At 34.2% G+C, this 16,712-nt stretch overlaps 1 protein-coding gene and 1 long non-coding RNA gene across 2 annotated transcripts; both read right to left on the bottom strand.

Annotated features, from left to right (window-relative positions):
- Positions 1-4,035: 4,035 nt before the first annotated feature.
- On the bottom strand, positions 4,036-16,259 carry LOC101264766 (regulator of nonsense transcripts UPF3). The gene is made up of 13 exons (XM_069292878.1): positions 15,806-16,259; positions 13,362-13,468; positions 13,054-13,149; positions 12,872-12,970; positions 12,645-12,724; positions 12,184-12,297; positions 11,608-11,752; positions 7,318-7,385; positions 5,952-6,315; positions 5,553-5,651; positions 5,316-5,422; positions 5,156-5,208; positions 4,036-4,699 (listed from the first exon to the last, which is right to left on the bottom strand). Exons 1-12 carry the CDS (start codon positions 15,943-15,945, stop codon positions 5,170-5,172), a joined length of 1,458 nt encoding a protein of 485 aa, XP_069148979.1. The 5' UTR covers positions 15,946-16,259; the 3' UTR covers positions 4,036-4,699; positions 5,156-5,169.
- On the bottom strand, positions 14,045-15,612 carry LOC138340759 (uncharacterized). Its single transcript, XR_011213555.1, has 2 exons — positions 15,339-15,612; positions 14,045-15,243 (listed from the first exon to the last, which is right to left on the bottom strand). It is a non-coding gene; the product is annotated as an uncharacterized lncRNA (long non-coding RNA).
- Positions 16,260-16,712: the final 453 nt, after the last annotated feature.

Below are 16,712 nucleotides of genomic sequence, written 5' to 3'. Positions count from 1 at the left end.
TAAAATCAAAGTCAAAATACATTTCTAACTTACCTTTAAATATCTTCTTCACTAATTAATACAAACGGACTGTTTATTCCCTTAATGTTAACAAACGAAAAGAGCGTATATACTTGAAATCAAAATTTTTAACTAAAAATAAAAAAATATTTATTACTTCATTAGGGGCGAAAAAGTTATTTCTTAAAAGAAATGTTAAGATCCCAAAGTCTAAAGTTGAAACTTGGAAGTATCAATTACAATTTTTATTTTATTTTTAATATTTAGAGGCAAACAGATAAGGGTGTGAAGCAAGTGGTTTTATAAGTTTTAGAATAATAAAAATGATGCAGACATTTATATTCTTTGTTGGTGGCCAAATGAAAATGTTGTTAATTATTTAAACCACGTGACCCCACTTAATCGTTGGATTAAGACAGGACCTCTCACGTGATAAAGACACGTGTCATCATTTTGGTCCCATAGTTTGCATTATCGACAACCTATAGCGATAAACGATAAATATAACTTGCAAGAAGCAAGTTAGGTGTATTAATTTGTCAAATTAAATAATTCAAAATAAAACAATTCATATTACTTGTTCAGTTTAGTGAATTAAAATTTTTTAATTCTATCTTTATAATTAAATAACTACATATAGTAGTAGAATTATAGTAACAAATCTAACTAGCGTTTGATCATAAATTTTTAAATATTCTTGACAAATATTATTCGAAATTTTACCATGTATTTGATCATAGTATTTGGAAAATATATTTCAATTTTATAGAAAAATATGGTTTATACACATAAATTTTGAAAATATCAAAACTAATCATTGATTTGTATTACAAGTCAATTAGATCTTTGTTACAACAATAACAAATAGTGTCCATGACAATAGAGCAATGTGGTAATTTGCAGTGAGTGCAACAAGCATCATTTCATACATCGTGAAGTAAACAAAACACATGACTTTATTATTTTGAGCCGATTCTTCATCATTTTCATCAATAATCATATTATCATTTCACATTCACCGAATATTTATCACTACTTTGAAATTAACGTAAAAAATTATGTAATACAACGGAAGCAATAACTATAGAGAGTATTTTTGTAAAAAAGATAAAAGTTCGGGTTAAACTTTCTACTTTTTAAAAATCCCAAATAATAAGATTTGATCCAAATATTAGAAAAAATTAATATTTAAAAATTTGAGATATTTGCTAAAAATATTTGCCAAGTAATAGCAAAGTGTATGAACAAACACTATTTATCAAATTTTCTCTCAAATATTATTTGAGAAATCTATGGCCAAGCGATCTCTTAAAGTTTCTCAAAATACCATTATAATGGCAGTTTAGTAAAATAAATATATAATTAAAATTTTATTAAGGAATGTATCCAATCGAACAGGGGCAAGTAATATAAAATAAAAGAAGTATTCCTTCCCTCCACTTTTTATTTGTCTACTATGCTAAAATATCTATTTAAAATATAAAAAATAATTTATCACTTAATTTCTAATTTAATCTTATCAATTATTTTTTATTTTTTATTCGTATATTCATTATATACTTAATTTACTAGTTCGGGCTATTATAAATAATAAAAAATTCTTATTTTCTTCGTATATTTATAAGATAAGTAAAAATTATAATTTTAAAAAATATTTATATACATTTTAAATAAATATTGGAGTACGAAATATTGGACTAATTCTATGATGCAGAGGGGGGAAACAAAAGATAAAAAAGTAAACATGGACCATCCCACATTGTTGACTTTTTAAATATATTTTTTTTGGGGAGTACTATTCTTTCTCTACTTTCAAAAAAGTAAAGCCACCATAGTCCACATACCTAGGGTACTAGCACAGTAAATGAGTTTTAGTTATTTCTCGAGGTTTCATTATTAGTTTGCTGCTTACAAAACAGTAGTGATAGCAATTATAATTACGGAAAAAGGCTTAAAAATCTTTAAAGTATTGAAAATTGTATAAAATTATCTTCCATTCACCTATTGGCTCCAAAATACCCTTCCCATCCACCTATTGGGTCCAAAATACCCTTTTTCATCCACCTTTTGGTTCAAAATTGATCACTTATTTAACGGTTTTATATTTAAACTATTTAAATATTTTTTAAAGAACGTGGTGCTCAACTATATGTTATAATTTAACTTATTAGTATAATTTATAAATCAATCCACTACCCACCCCATTAATAATTAAATCCCTCTAAATTAATGAACCCGTCACATTATTAATGCAAACTACTGCCAATTGAGTGTTTTTAAAAATTATAGAAATAAATTATCATACATTCAACTGGCTAAATAAAAATCACCAATAAACTTAAAAGTCTGACTATGTTTATCTTAATTATTCTTACGTCTCAATTATGTAATGTTACTTTATAGATAACTTTTTTTCAAAATAATATATTAAAGTTTTAAAACAAATCATAAATATTTATAAAATTATATTTAAAAAAGGTGAATGAATCAATCGGTATGCATTACTTCTTTACCTTTTAATCATAAATTTCTAATTCTATTTTGAAAGAAAGCGTCCTCCTAAATAAGCGGCTCAACCTAAATTTAATTGGGGCTCCGATTCGGACTCGAATAATTTTGAATGTCATTTTCAGAAATCTATAATTTCATCGTGTTTTAGTAGTGTGTATGACAATTTGTCAATTTTGATATTATAATTGGATTATTAATTGGGTGAGGTTTAGTTAGTAATGAGTGTGTTATGGTTTTGTTTATAAATTATATTAATAAATTATAATTATAATTAATAATTGAACGTCAAGTATTTTAAAAAATATTTAAAGAGTTTAATTTTAAAACAATTAAAAAAGTGATCAATTTTGAACACAAATGTGGATGACAAGGGTATTTTGGAGCCAATAGGTGGGTGGGAAGGATAGTTTGGAGCCAATAGGTGGATGGAAGGTAATGCATTTGATTAGAAAGATTGCGATAGAAAATGATATTAAGAAAGCACGAGTTTGAATATTTCTTCTTGAAGGGTCAGTATACAATTCTAATTTGGAATTTTTCGTACAATAATTTAGTGATTCCTCTAAATCATCTTTACCCTACATGTGGTTGAACATTTTCATTTTAGAAAAATAATTTCTCTCATATAAAATATTATACTTTTGAATACATGCATAATTATAATGTGAATGTGAATAGAAAAAGGTTGAGTGTATATATAAACTTTTATGCGCGTAATTTCTTTCAACCAAAAAAAAAAAAACATAACATAGACTGGTCCCTTTTAAATGAAGGACCACCTAGGAGGGACTAGATAACATGTCAATTGACCTGTAACTTCTTTTTTTTGTGTAATCATTGGTATTAGGAATTATTGGCCTATTAATTAAAAGAGGACTTCATTTAGATGATCAATCAACTAATCACACCCCTTGATGGGGTCCTATGCCTATTCCCTTGCTAAGAAATAATAGCCAATTTATGTGAAAGAAAGAAAAGCAGTGGTCCAAGCTAAGATGCATGCGGCCAAAGAAGAAGCTTTTCAACAACCATCAAAACTAAAAAAGTGAAGGCAAAAAAAAGCATATACCAAATCTTATGGCCTACTAGAGGGTGGTGATCCTAAATCCTTCACTTTTCCATCTTTTTCAAGTTCTGAGCACACACCAAAAGATCATTCAACAATAAGTGCTCTACAATTCAAGGAAAAAGCAAAACTTGAGAAATTTACCTTAAAATCAATTGGAGAATATAACCCTAGTGGTTAACATGTAGCCATTGAGGCAGCAAATGTTTTAAGCTAGTCGAAGGGTGGCGACTCACAAGGGGAGTGTAGACCAGAGCAAGAGGGAGCCAAGCCAAAGTGTATCAAGCACATCTTTTTTTCTCTTTTGCATCTTCACTGGGTGTAGCAAGTTGCATTTTTTTTAACAAAAAAATAAGGTGCTTTTTTCACCAGGAGACGAAACAAACAAGAGGAAAGTACCCCAGAAAAGTACAACAAAAATTAATCTACAACCGTATACACATAAACTGAACCAACTCTTTTTAGACAGACAGATCAAGATGCTCTTTCATTTCAGCAAACACACTTTACACAAGCATACCCCAAAATCCAGACCAAAAAAAAACAAGTGAATCCATCTGTTCAATGCCTTGGCAATACCACCTGCTTAGACGCGACTATAATAAGCCTCCACAAAGATGGCAGAGCATACTCCAAGCTTTCCTTCTTTGACAATCTTCAATCAGTCAAGATTAGAACTAACATGGTGTAATCAGCATATGTGTAGGATTAATGGGCGCACTCTTCACACAATTCCACATTTGTATTTACAGTTTTAACAAAGGAAATCTTCCATCTATAGAACTATATTATTTGATAATGAGCCGATCACAGGAACAAGGATACCCACAGCTCCGACAAAAAGATCCCATAAGGTACACCAGCTGAAAATTGTGGTGTATATATGTCACTGACACGACTTTCTTCCTTCTTGCTCCTACTCCAACCATCTTAGATTTAGTAAGTTCAATGCTACTTTAGCAGTATATACCAGTTTTTAGATCACCCTGGCAAGTCAAAAATTCCATCAAGGCCTTCAAATCCTTATCTTTGCTCCATCAACTTTGCTCATACATGATGTGTCAACAAAGAGAGCTCCAGCCACTAGACATGCACCTTATATGGTAAAAACCAAGTATTTCGCTGCAGAAAAAAACAGATTACACAGTTGAAGACTCCACACAGAGAGAAGAGTTCCATAAGTTAATTTCTTAATTAAAACTTTCACATGGATGTTTTTTAAAATACCCCGAGTTCATTGCCCTTCTTAACGCCATTAAAAAAATGAATAGTAATCACTCAAGAGTCCACAGTGCTCTGAATCGATTAGCCTACTAGATTGCGCACGCACTCACACAAAAGATATAGGCCAGACTTTTAGGCAAAACCAAAATACGTAGATAATAAAGTATATCCTTGTGACACCACAACATTCAAATGACTGCTGTGGCAATACACAACACTTTGATGCCAATCAGTTATTTCTGTTAAGCAATTTTTGGATGCATATTTTCATCTATCAAGCATTCTTGTGCAACATCAAGAAAATGAAAATCAAACTTCTTGAAGAGAGAAACGAACAGCCAATTTAAAACTTACCGTTAGAGAAATAACTAAGTACCAGAACTTGACTTTTGGACCCACACTTGTTTCTGCATTAAAATCATATAACCCACATGTGAGCAAATCAGTAAATACACAAAAGGAAAACACAACTGCATACACTAAATTATGGAACATTGTAAAACAAAAGGCATACCTCATGGGTATTATAGCTAGAAGGACCTCCCCTTCTTAAGGGCTTTCCTTCCCCTACTGAAATTCCATCGTCCCTCATACCACGACGACCACCATGTTTATAAGTACCTAGATCCATCGAATAATGCAAAAGTGATCAAACAGGTCCCACTGATGAAAAGAGGGAAAAGACTATTGAGCATATCATTCACATATAGCAAAGAATCACAAAATTCCATGAACCATAAACAAAACTAACCATTATCAAAAGAAGAATGAGAATTACGTCCACTTCCCATGGGTCTGAACTCCGCAACACGAGCATTTACCAGACCATGTTTGGTTTCACCTGGACTTCCTAAAGAAAAAGAAAAAAAATAGAAAGGTTTCTCCAAAAGAAAAAATCAGGGAATAGAAAACTTAGCGAACTCTAATCCTTAACAAACATGATTACGTGTCAATTTTAATAAAGAGTTTTTTTAGAGGATAGTAACACTCTTAATTAAGGGATTTAAGAAATGACAAATGTACTCTTACCTATCCTGATACAAATGAGAGATGAGAGAATAAAAAGCAGAAAAGTCCTCTTTCAACCAAGATCTACCATCTGGCGGGAAGGTCAAAACAAACTAAACATGACTGATACTACTGAACAAACCTTCAACAAAATCTGGCACTTCGGAAGATTGAGAGGCAGATGAAGATAAAGATTCATCACTAGCATGTAAACTATCAGAACGACGAAGAGGAGTCCAAACACCACGATCCGGCCTATCCCTGATCCTAGTGCGTTTTTCCTGTTTCTCAGTGTGGACAACATGCAAATCAGCTCCAAGAACCCTATCTTCATTAGCTCCATTAGTTTCTCTCTGAAACAACTGGACACTTGGTGGCCTAGGAGGCTTTTTGTCCTTATCCACCCTGTGTTTTTCTTGTTGGGATGCAGATGGGGCCTGATTTTGACGAGCATCCTTGAGAAGAATACTTCTAATGATTCTTCCACTTGCCTCACGACGCTGGTTCTGTTTCAGAGCAGATGAAATTATTGTAACAATAAGTGCAACATTGTCCTGAATCGATGAACCACTAGAAACCTATGTACGAAAGAGAAGTCTGGCAAGCATAAAGTTTTTTTTGATAAAGGCAACTTTATAATCACATCAAACTCATCAGTAAAACCTGATGACGTGGGATTTACAGCACTTGGGGGGTAACTTCAAAAGCCAAAACTAGGCAAAAACTTTATAATTGAGCTAAAAAATCCACTACACCAAAAATACAGCAGACTCGAGCTCTGGCATGTATGAAGTTCCAGACATATAAACTAAAAATAATCTCCCAGGATACAGTTTTCAAGAAGAATAAATCAATATTATTGATTAAGACCGAGTTGGTGTTAAATATATTTAAGTGGTGGATACAAATTATCGTTACGCATCAAATGAAATAAGCCAACTATCTACACAAGGGACTCCCCTCTACATCAGAAAACAGATGAAATGACAGAACTTTGTGACTGCTCAATAGACAATATAATATTAGCACAAAGTAGGAAGACACAGGTGTTTTTTTTGGGGGGGAGGAGGGGGTCAAGGCCGCCCTTTCTTTGTCAAGGTAAGCAAGATTATTCTGTCACATGCATTACAACCTTAAATTATCATACAATCGTGTCGAACGGCAAACAAGTTTTTTATTTACCAAAAACAGCCTTACAGAGTATAAATCACCTAAAAGGGTTTGATGGACCAATTTATATGCACAAAAATGTTTCCACTGATCCTGATAACATCTGTCTGAAGTTTGGAGTCAAGAATATGAGGGATGATCTGGACTGGTTAACTAAAAGAGATTAGCAACAATGATCTTCACCTATATGTCTCTCACTTCCAGAGATTATGAAAGGTGCACAGGAGCTAATTTCATTTTCAGCATGGCACCCCACCCCTTTCCCCCAAAAAGGAATTATAACCAAACATATATTAGCTTGTAACCAAAAAACTAATGTCTGAGATGGTAAAGCTTACATTAGGATTTTCTTTTTCCTTTTCCTTCAAGAGCAGGATTTTCTTCTTCCCAACATCGGCAGCTCCACCTAAAACAAATATAGAGGATCTTAGACAATTATAAACAACGTACAAAAATAAATGTCACGAATGGGAAGGAAAGGAGGTCAACAATCTAAAATTTTGAACACTCAAAAAGTAAGGCACAATAAAAAGTTCTTCGATCAAAAGCTAGAAGCCACTAAATTAGACAATCTTCAGAGCCAGATCTAGTATAATAGATAAAAAAAATAGACCCTGATAGTACACATCTAAATTTGGTAACTCAATTAAATGAACAACTACCCATCCCCCTTAGACAGTTTTTAGAGCACATGCTGATCGATCAATATCATTAAAAAAAAAAATTGAAACTGCTAAATGTGTGAATATTCAATCAACATCATAAATTAAAATGTAAAAGATTGTTATCGTTCATAAGCTTAATAACAATAAAGATAAAGAATATAACACAACAAGAAAAAAAATCCAAATGAGGGAGGATCATTTCAGGTTTCAAGTCATCACTCAACACAGGCAACTGTTATTAGAGAATCATATTATGTTGTAGCTTCTCTACTTTTTGGTATGTTACTTGTGAATGGGAGGTTATAGCATTATTAATAAAATTAAGCCAAGGACATAGATTGACACATAAAGTTGACAGAAACTATCAGATAGACAACTTAACTTTGCAAATGACCAAATAGACACCTTTTCTTGGAAAAAGTGTCTCGGAAACCCATTAATCCATTAGATCTTTCATGTGAGAAATACAATCGCCAATGACACATCAAATGACATATGAAAAATTGACAGGGTCATTAAGTAAAAGTCACCTCATTAGAAAGAAAAATGGTTAGGATCAGCCCTCACCCCCATTTTATTTTTAAAAATTTAAGCCTTTCCATATTAGTAAACAATAAATACACCTTCAGAACACTTGGAATCCGACCACCTCCCAGGACCCCTTTCCTCTTGTGCCATCTTCCACGTTAGTTCATTTTTCATAACAAACAAACTCAAAATAGTACCATTGTTAAGTCTAACTTCGAGGCATTCACCATTTGAGGGTCATCAGAAGATCTGACAGCAAGACTTTGTGGAAGTTCAGATTGAGATTTTTGAGCTCTACTATGAGAAAATATGTTATCATACTGTCAGCAACCAACTTTCTTTCTGGCAGATGACAACTTTGAGGCCATAGTCCCATTTTGAAGCCACCAAGTCAATCTGCCTGCTTTCCTTCCATATTAGTAAACAATAAATACACCTTCAGAACACTTGGAATCCGACCACCTCCCAGGACCCCTTTCCTCTTGTGCCATCTTCCACGTTAGTTCATTTTTCATAACAAACAAACTCAAAATAGTACCATTGTTAAGTCTAACTTCGAGGCATTCACCATTTGAGGGTCATCAGAAGATCTGACAGCAAGACTTTGTGGAAGTTCAGATTGAGATTTTTGAGCTCTACTATGAGAAAATATGTTATCATACTGTCAGCAACCAACTTTCTTTCTGGCAGATGACAACTTTGAGGCCATAGTCCCATTTTGAAGCCACCAAGTCAATCTGCCTGCTTTCCTTGCAACGGAGTACGGACTTCACTCTCATTTAGACATTGCGCCTCATTTTATTTCATTTTTATAAGGAGATTGCCTCAATTTACTTTGTTGTCTCACTTGTTAGTTGTTACCATACATTGATGGAAATTACTGATAGAGCCCCCATCATAAACCCAAAAGGTTGCAACGGACAAAAGATATGTAACAGTAGTACCTTGTGACTTCATAATGAGAAAGGAGAAAAGTCCAGGAAGTGGCAGGTAGAAGTCTAATTTCTAACTGTTGGCTAAACAAAATTACTTACTAGTTACTGGCACTAGGTATCAATAGTTCATGTTATGCTTTATGGAGAGAGAACGATGTATGGATTTCAAATGTTCTTTTCAGTTTTATGCAAATATTTGTTCTTTGCCTCATATAGTTAATGGAAAACTGGAAGAGCGTGCGAAGGGTGAAAATGTGGGGCCCATACAATCTTTTATAAAATAGATTTTGAAGGACTTTCAGACGCTCAAATTTGAACATAAACATGCATTTTGTCATGTCAGTGTGAGATTACGAGATAATTTTGCCAAGAATAGGGGTGCACCTAAACACTGACATAGTTAAGGTGTCTATTTGACAGTAAGTGCCAACTTTCAAGTGTCTATCTACTTATTACCTAACCCAAAAAATGCAGCAGAAAGATGTAGATTAAGAACTCTCACCCCCTTATCACCTACCGACCTTCCATTTTCCTCTCGTTGTTTCCTAGAGCAGCCTTCTTGGGTTCTTTCCAGTTTCCCTAAAACCACTTTCTCTCACCACATTAATGGAGTTGATATTCTCTTTTACTCATCAAAACATAGACCAGCAAAAAAGCTTCCTTACTTTCAATCTAAATTCTGTGAGACATGTCAAGTGGACAGAAGATCATTGTCTCATTTACACTAGTCATCCCTCTAGAATGGAATTCTTTATTTCTTTTTTGTTACAAAAGTACCATCTGCAGATGAATTTCAAGAATATCATCAGATTTTAATATAACAAGCTCCAATGTTTAAATACACCGCGAAAACACGGTAAATTCATTCCAGCCTTCAACAAATTAAGATTTTCTTTTCCATTTGAACCATCCTAAACATATCGCTCAATTTCCTTAATAAAGAATAAAAGTATCATCTAGCATAATTTTATCTTGGACCAAGTTCTACCTAATAAAAGTATCATCTAGCATGATTTTATCTTGGACCAAGTTCTACCTAATAAAAGCACTTCTTAGTCTGCTCAGGATTAAGGAATGTTGTATCTTCAAGAACACATGAATGAACCTTTTTTTCTTTTTTATTTGTGTGATAGGTCAAAACATATGCAGCCAACATGAGAGTGCTGTTGAAACCCCCCATCATTTATTGCCTAACAAAAGCGAAGGTAGAAGTCCACATTAAGTAACTGAAAATGCACCATTACAAAGAGAATCTACCTGGCCTTAATAACTTCCATCCACTTTTTTGGGGGGGACTTGTAACACATTTTATAAACAACAGTAACAAACTCTTTAGAGTTTGCTCTGGTCAAAAGGCATTCAACAGAATTTTTGTTACAACTTACAAGAAAGGTTATGTGACCGATGATACTCCCACCAGACTATACTCCCCTCCCCCCCCAGAATGAATGAATAAAAAGGAACAAGTATTGCTAACTGGTGTAAGTGTCAAGAAAGTTACAGCTTGCTGTTTGAACTGTTAGCAGGCCCTGGTAATGTTATGGAAAACGAAAGGCCTATGTAAAGTTGCATGTGTGATTGGATTGCCTTGTATGAAAAATTTGTCAATTCAATATAACTTGGATTCTTTTAGATAAGGTAAAATAATGTTAATATAACTTGATCAAAAGCGGAATAACAAGGCAGGTGTTTTATTGTGAAGGGAGATGACAAACCCCAATATTTTCCTTTTGCATCACCGTAGCCAATATAACTTGATCAAAAGAGGAATGACATTAGGTCAGTATTGTATTACGAAAGGATCTGACAAACCCCAATCCTCTCCTTCATCACCCTATAGCAACTAAGATTTGAAGTATGTTCATAAATCTTTTGATGCCCATCAAGTGATGATACCAAAGAAACTGAGATTGACAATACAAAGCTGGAACGGGAGAAAAGTCGTGAATATCCAAAGTATTTGAAAGTCACACACAGTATGTATTGAGAGAAAGGAACAGAGCTGTTGAAATTTTGAAATTGCAAGGGCCTACACATAGCTTATAACCACATGTTTAGAGCTGCTGTCTTTTTTGGTGTAATGTTATTGTCAATTAAGAAGATGCTATGATGCAAATTTTTAGTTCTTGTACTATTATGTAAATCTAGTGCTCGCACTGTAGAGGTACAATTAATATATTTTTACTTTGTCATTCTCAAAAAAGTCCAAAACCATGTCAATATGATTACGATTTATGATTGTTTCTTGCTTAAAGAAGAACATGTAAGAAAAATGGAAGACCCTAGAGTGCCAGAAGGCTCTCCATGAAGGTTCGGTGGAAGGGAAACGTAGACAGCCTTACCTACCCATTGGAAAGGTTGGCTCCAAAATTAGAAACCCGGTCGCCAGTAGAAACGCAAGCGCTTCTCTGTTACTCCAAGGCTTGCCCTCATGGGATGATAATAGACACACAAGCATGCAAACATGTGATTACAACTGACAACTTAAGTGTAGGCATACCAGTTTCCTCTTCAACTGCATTAGCCACAGATCCAGGAGCAGAGGTACCAGACTTCTCAGCACGCTGCTGATCATCACGTTTTGGAGCTAGAATATATGTTTTGTCTTTGCCACTCCCAGCCTTAGAACTATCTCGAAGAACATACTGTACACGATCAGACAGTTCCATAAGCGACTAGAAAAGAGAAGTGACACTAACCACATCCATCAAAAGAAATATCCCCAGAGTAAAAGTTACTGTCCAGATCGTAGTTAAAAATATAAAAACAGACATGCATACATATATATTAATACTATACCAAGAATAATTCAATCAAAAGAATATCTCCAACCAATTATCAGAGGTAAGGAAAATCAACAGTGAAAAGCTGATACAGAAGTCAAATCAGGATATTACTGTTTTCACAAGCACATAGATCACAGATGATGTGACCGAGAGAAGATCAAACACAGAATGATTGCATGAACGGTATCTCACTTTCGAAAGAGAGTCTCAACTATAGATAGATAAATAAATAGATCTATAACCAGGAGTACCAATTGTACAAACGTTGGATTGTAACATGACACCCTTACCATGGTAGTGGAAGCCCGTCTCTTTTCAGAGCTTCGTTTAGACGCACTTGAGCTAGGACTTCCTGCGGATGTGCCACTCGCTCTTCTGGTTGGTCTTCCATTAGCTATAGATTTCTGTCAATGACCAGGGATAAAACTTAGTACTAATCTTTTAAACTTGGAGAAAGATGCTCCAAATCATGAGAAATACATCATTTTTGTTAAACACAAAACTGAGAGTATACTATAATCCTGAGAAGTGTGGCCAATGTAAAAGATGGTTAATGGAAAAGCTCATTGCCAACAGATTCAGTCTGCTCGTAAAAATCCTGGAACTATTTTTTTTTTGGGTGGTGGTGGTGGTGTGTGTGCGGGGGGGGGGGGAGGTGAATGTACTAAGAGGGAGGGAAGGGGTACGAGAGAGAAAGAAACCTCAATTGAAAATCGAACAAGTTAAAGTATCATAAAACGAAATCACCTACCCGAGCTCCACTCTTGGCGGCTCTTTTCTGACGTATGTAATCCATCAAAGGAGTAACTATAGGAGCATCCTTTGCAGAACCTAAAAACCAAAGAAGCAGTCAAACTTAAGTCCAGAGAACATGCAATCCACCTTCATAGTTTGCTATCCTGCATCTCTCATTAATAGATTAAGTCTCAGTTTGATGCAGGAGGATAGCGTATGCATTCGATAAAAATTCAAACTAACCCGCGCGTTCAGCTTCCTTTCTTTCCAACTGTATTTCTGCACTCGGAAGATTCTCAATAGGTTTTGAGATAAATTCAAGGAACTCCAGATATTCAGGATCTACAAGGGCATCAACTTAACCATGAGTGAGGACTAGAAAAGATAGCAGTAGGTCAGATGCAATCAGCGCATTGATTTAGTACCTTTCAAGATGGTTCCTTCACGGCCATCCTTCTTGGACCAGTGTTGTGGAACACGCTGTGAAGGAGCATACTCAACAATAGTTTTGAACTGAGTGCCTAGTACAGACATACACTAGGGTAAGAAACATATCAATATAATTGCAAAACTAAGAACTGTCAGGACCCAGATAAAGCAAGGGCTCAAACTTTTCTTGTTACAATTAACAGGATAAGAACTTTAAGCCTGTAGCAAGATGTCCGGGTGGATTTAAAACAATTTTAAACATCATATGGAAGGGAGAATACAGATTTAGGCCAAATTTCTTTACCTTTCTCGTTTACAAAAACGTGTCCATCAAAGAACTCCGCAAACTCGATAACATCTTCTGGCCTCTTAAATTCAATATAGGCTCTTGAATAAGTTTGATGCTTCTGACTGCAGGAGAAAAATTGAGGTAAAGGAAACTATGAGGGACACTAAACTTGAAAAACAAAGTACACTTTTGGCAACCTAAAGCATATTAAGTTCATGTTGTGTAAAGAGCTGGGAAAATAAAAATTTTAGAATGGAACACAGTTAAATAATCTTACCAACAGAGTAAATAATAAAGAAAAATTACAATGGGCATAAGGATAAAATAAAATCCATCAAGGACATTGATCCAACTGAAACTTCAGTGAATGGAAAACTAGGATAAGCATCTACATAATAATATACGTACTATCATTCTTAAAAAAAGGTGTGTACTGTGTACACAGTTAAACACGCGTGAGTAAATGTAAATAGGAAGTACCAACAAATGGAGATAAAGTATCCCCTGACAATGTTTTCTATGATGTCTAAGCATGCATCGATGTGGATAAGAAGTTATAGGATTATAGCAATCCAAAAGATCACCTGGATATAAGAAAGCAAAAAAAAGGTGTCTTTTTAAAATTTTATTTTTGTGTGTGTATTTGGGTGGGGAGGGGGGGGGATAAATAGACTAATAAAGGGTCTTTTGGACCAAACTTGACAAAGATAAGAACTAAAATACTCACACAAAAGGATGTTACATTACACCAAAAGCAGTTTTTGGCAACCCATTTGCCCAAGTGGCAGTATAATCTAGTTCAACATTCTCTTCACAACAGCACCTCATCAATTTTAATTTGTAATCAAAACAATAGAGGTGAGATCATCCTTCATTGATAAACATTCCACCCCCCATTTCAAGCAAATTTGAGGAAGGCATACCGTTCCAGAAGAAAAAGAGATGGAAAGGAAAAAACACAGATAAGTGACTTCAAAATCTGCTTTCCAAAAGTGTGAACCCCTCTTACGGTGGCAATCTAGTCAGCATTTTCTTCCAAACAGCACCACAGCAGTTAGTATTTCTGACTAAAGTCTAACAAGTAAAGGCAGTAAAGATAATCTCCCTAATTTGCAAAATAATTCAACTCCGTATAGATTCTGAAAATAGATAGACCATCCAACAAAAAATCTCCAACTAGCAAGGACTACGGTAAATGAGGTGAGCTAGGACAAAAACGTAAATTCCGGTAAGTTTTCTAGAAAAGACGATAAATTTGATGAATTAATTTCCAGATAACCTGTATCAACGCATATCCGGATAAAACAAAATAAGAAAAGAACAGACTGGACAAACTACAATGCTTTAAATTAGATTCAGAGCTATCACTGGCAAACACTCTCATACAGGTGGCAATCTAGTTCACAGTTTTCTTCAATATGCAGCACACCCGGTCATTGCTCTAACAAAAATACCTATACAAGTTAAGGAAATAAACGCTATCACCTTATCTGAATAAACTGCTCAATTCGTATTTGTACTAATTATGCAAAAAGTTTTACCATCCAAAAGAGATCTCCAAATAATGAGAGACATTAAAGAAGGGAAAATAAGGATAAAATCATAGGTACAGGTGAATCAATCCAGAAGACCCAGAAAAGAAAAAAATATAAAAAATCCAGAAGACCCCAGTCTCTCACCAAGGAAAACAAGCTACGAAAGAATGATAGCACAATACAGACAACTACACCAACAACGATCTCATTTGCAACCATGCCCTTTACATGCAAACAAAAGGGAGGGAATATTTATTGCAGCGCTGCTTTCTTTTCTTTAAGGGGTATTTCAACTCCTTAAGCGTGACCACTTTTTAACAGGATATCTGGTATTTGTGCAACCAAATCTACCAAAAACATACCTGTCTCTCCAATCAACAACAAATAACAATCAATCAGTGACACTACTGACAATCTGAAACCTAAACGAACACATACAATATAAAGAAATACTTACAAAGCTTGCCTACATAACATGATTTCTTGCATCTTGGTGTAAATAAATATTTGGTTGGTGCTGTGTTTTTTCAATAATATCCAATTCTATCCATTCAAGAAATAAAAATCTTCAAAAAAAATTCGGAAGTTCACAACCTATCAAAATCAACATGAAGTTAAGACTCCTGATAGAATCTTTGATTTTCTTTACTTTCTTTCTTTCTTTATATCCTTTGTTGGATGGGGTTATTATTGCCTATACAATCTTAATCAGGAGCCAGGAACCATATTACCTAAACACACAAAATTTTCATGAAAAATCAAGAACTCGGAAATCAAGAATCCAGATATAATCTTTGATTTCTTTCTTTCTTTTTCCATAATCGGTTATAATTAACTACACAATCAATCAGTCCCAGTAAGTAAAATTTGTATTTAAAAAAAACGCCAAAATTAGTTTGAAAACCAAGAACTCAAAACCCTAACCTGGACTTGCCGGGTAGAAAACAGAACCAGTTGTATCGACCAGCGAATCGGGAATCAACTTGGTCAAGAAGCATGGACTGAGAAATTGTCGGCGGCAAGTGCCGCAGCACTACTTTTGATCGATCTAACGGCCCCTTCATGCGAATACTTTTTCCTTTGATCTTTTACACCAAGAAAAAGAAAATAAAGAAAATTAGAAATCACAAATTCACATCTCCCCTTAGAGCTTCCACAACATCGATTGACGAAATTCACAATTGTTTTGCCCTAATTTTTCCAATTTCATTGCGAATGTTCATGCATGAGAAAACCAGAGAGAGAAGAACGAATTATAGAGAGAGTGCCGAAAGGGGAATTTACTTATATAGAGATACGAATACGGATACTCGACGCAGTGCTGTCAAAAGCCTTTTTTTTTTTCTTTTTCTTCGACTCCTCCTCCTCTCCGTCGTTTGAGAATCGAAATATAATATATATATATATATTATCATCCAATCTATCAAAATATATAAAATATATAGACCTATTTCAGAATCTCATATTTGAATAAATTAAAAATGATAATTTATATATATATATCATAATAGTTATAATAGGATTAAGAATATACGTATGTTTAACAGTTTATAAAATGTGTTTTTGTTACTCGATCTAAAGTAACTATATCTACTAGGTCTCGTTCACATACAAAATACACAAACACATAGAGTTGGAACTATATTATTCTCATAATCAAGATAAGTTATATATAATCTTGTGCTTCAATTATCTTGATGACATTTCCAATTTTCTTCAAGATTGTGAACAAAAAAAAATTGTACTAGGAAGAACGGATGATTTAATCCTTTACGCATAACCTAAAACTATATATACTATATAATCTTCCATATTAAGTAAACAAACATAT

This window comes from Solanum lycopersicum, chromosome 1 (assembly GCF_036512215.1).
Source record: "Solanum lycopersicum chromosome 1, SLM_r2.1".
In the NCBI taxonomy this organism is placed as follows: domain Eukaryota; kingdom Viridiplantae; phylum Streptophyta; class Magnoliopsida; order Solanales; family Solanaceae; genus Solanum; species Solanum lycopersicum.
The sequence above is the reverse complement of the archived record's forward strand: the minus strand, read 5'-3'. Positions and strand labels throughout refer to the sequence as shown.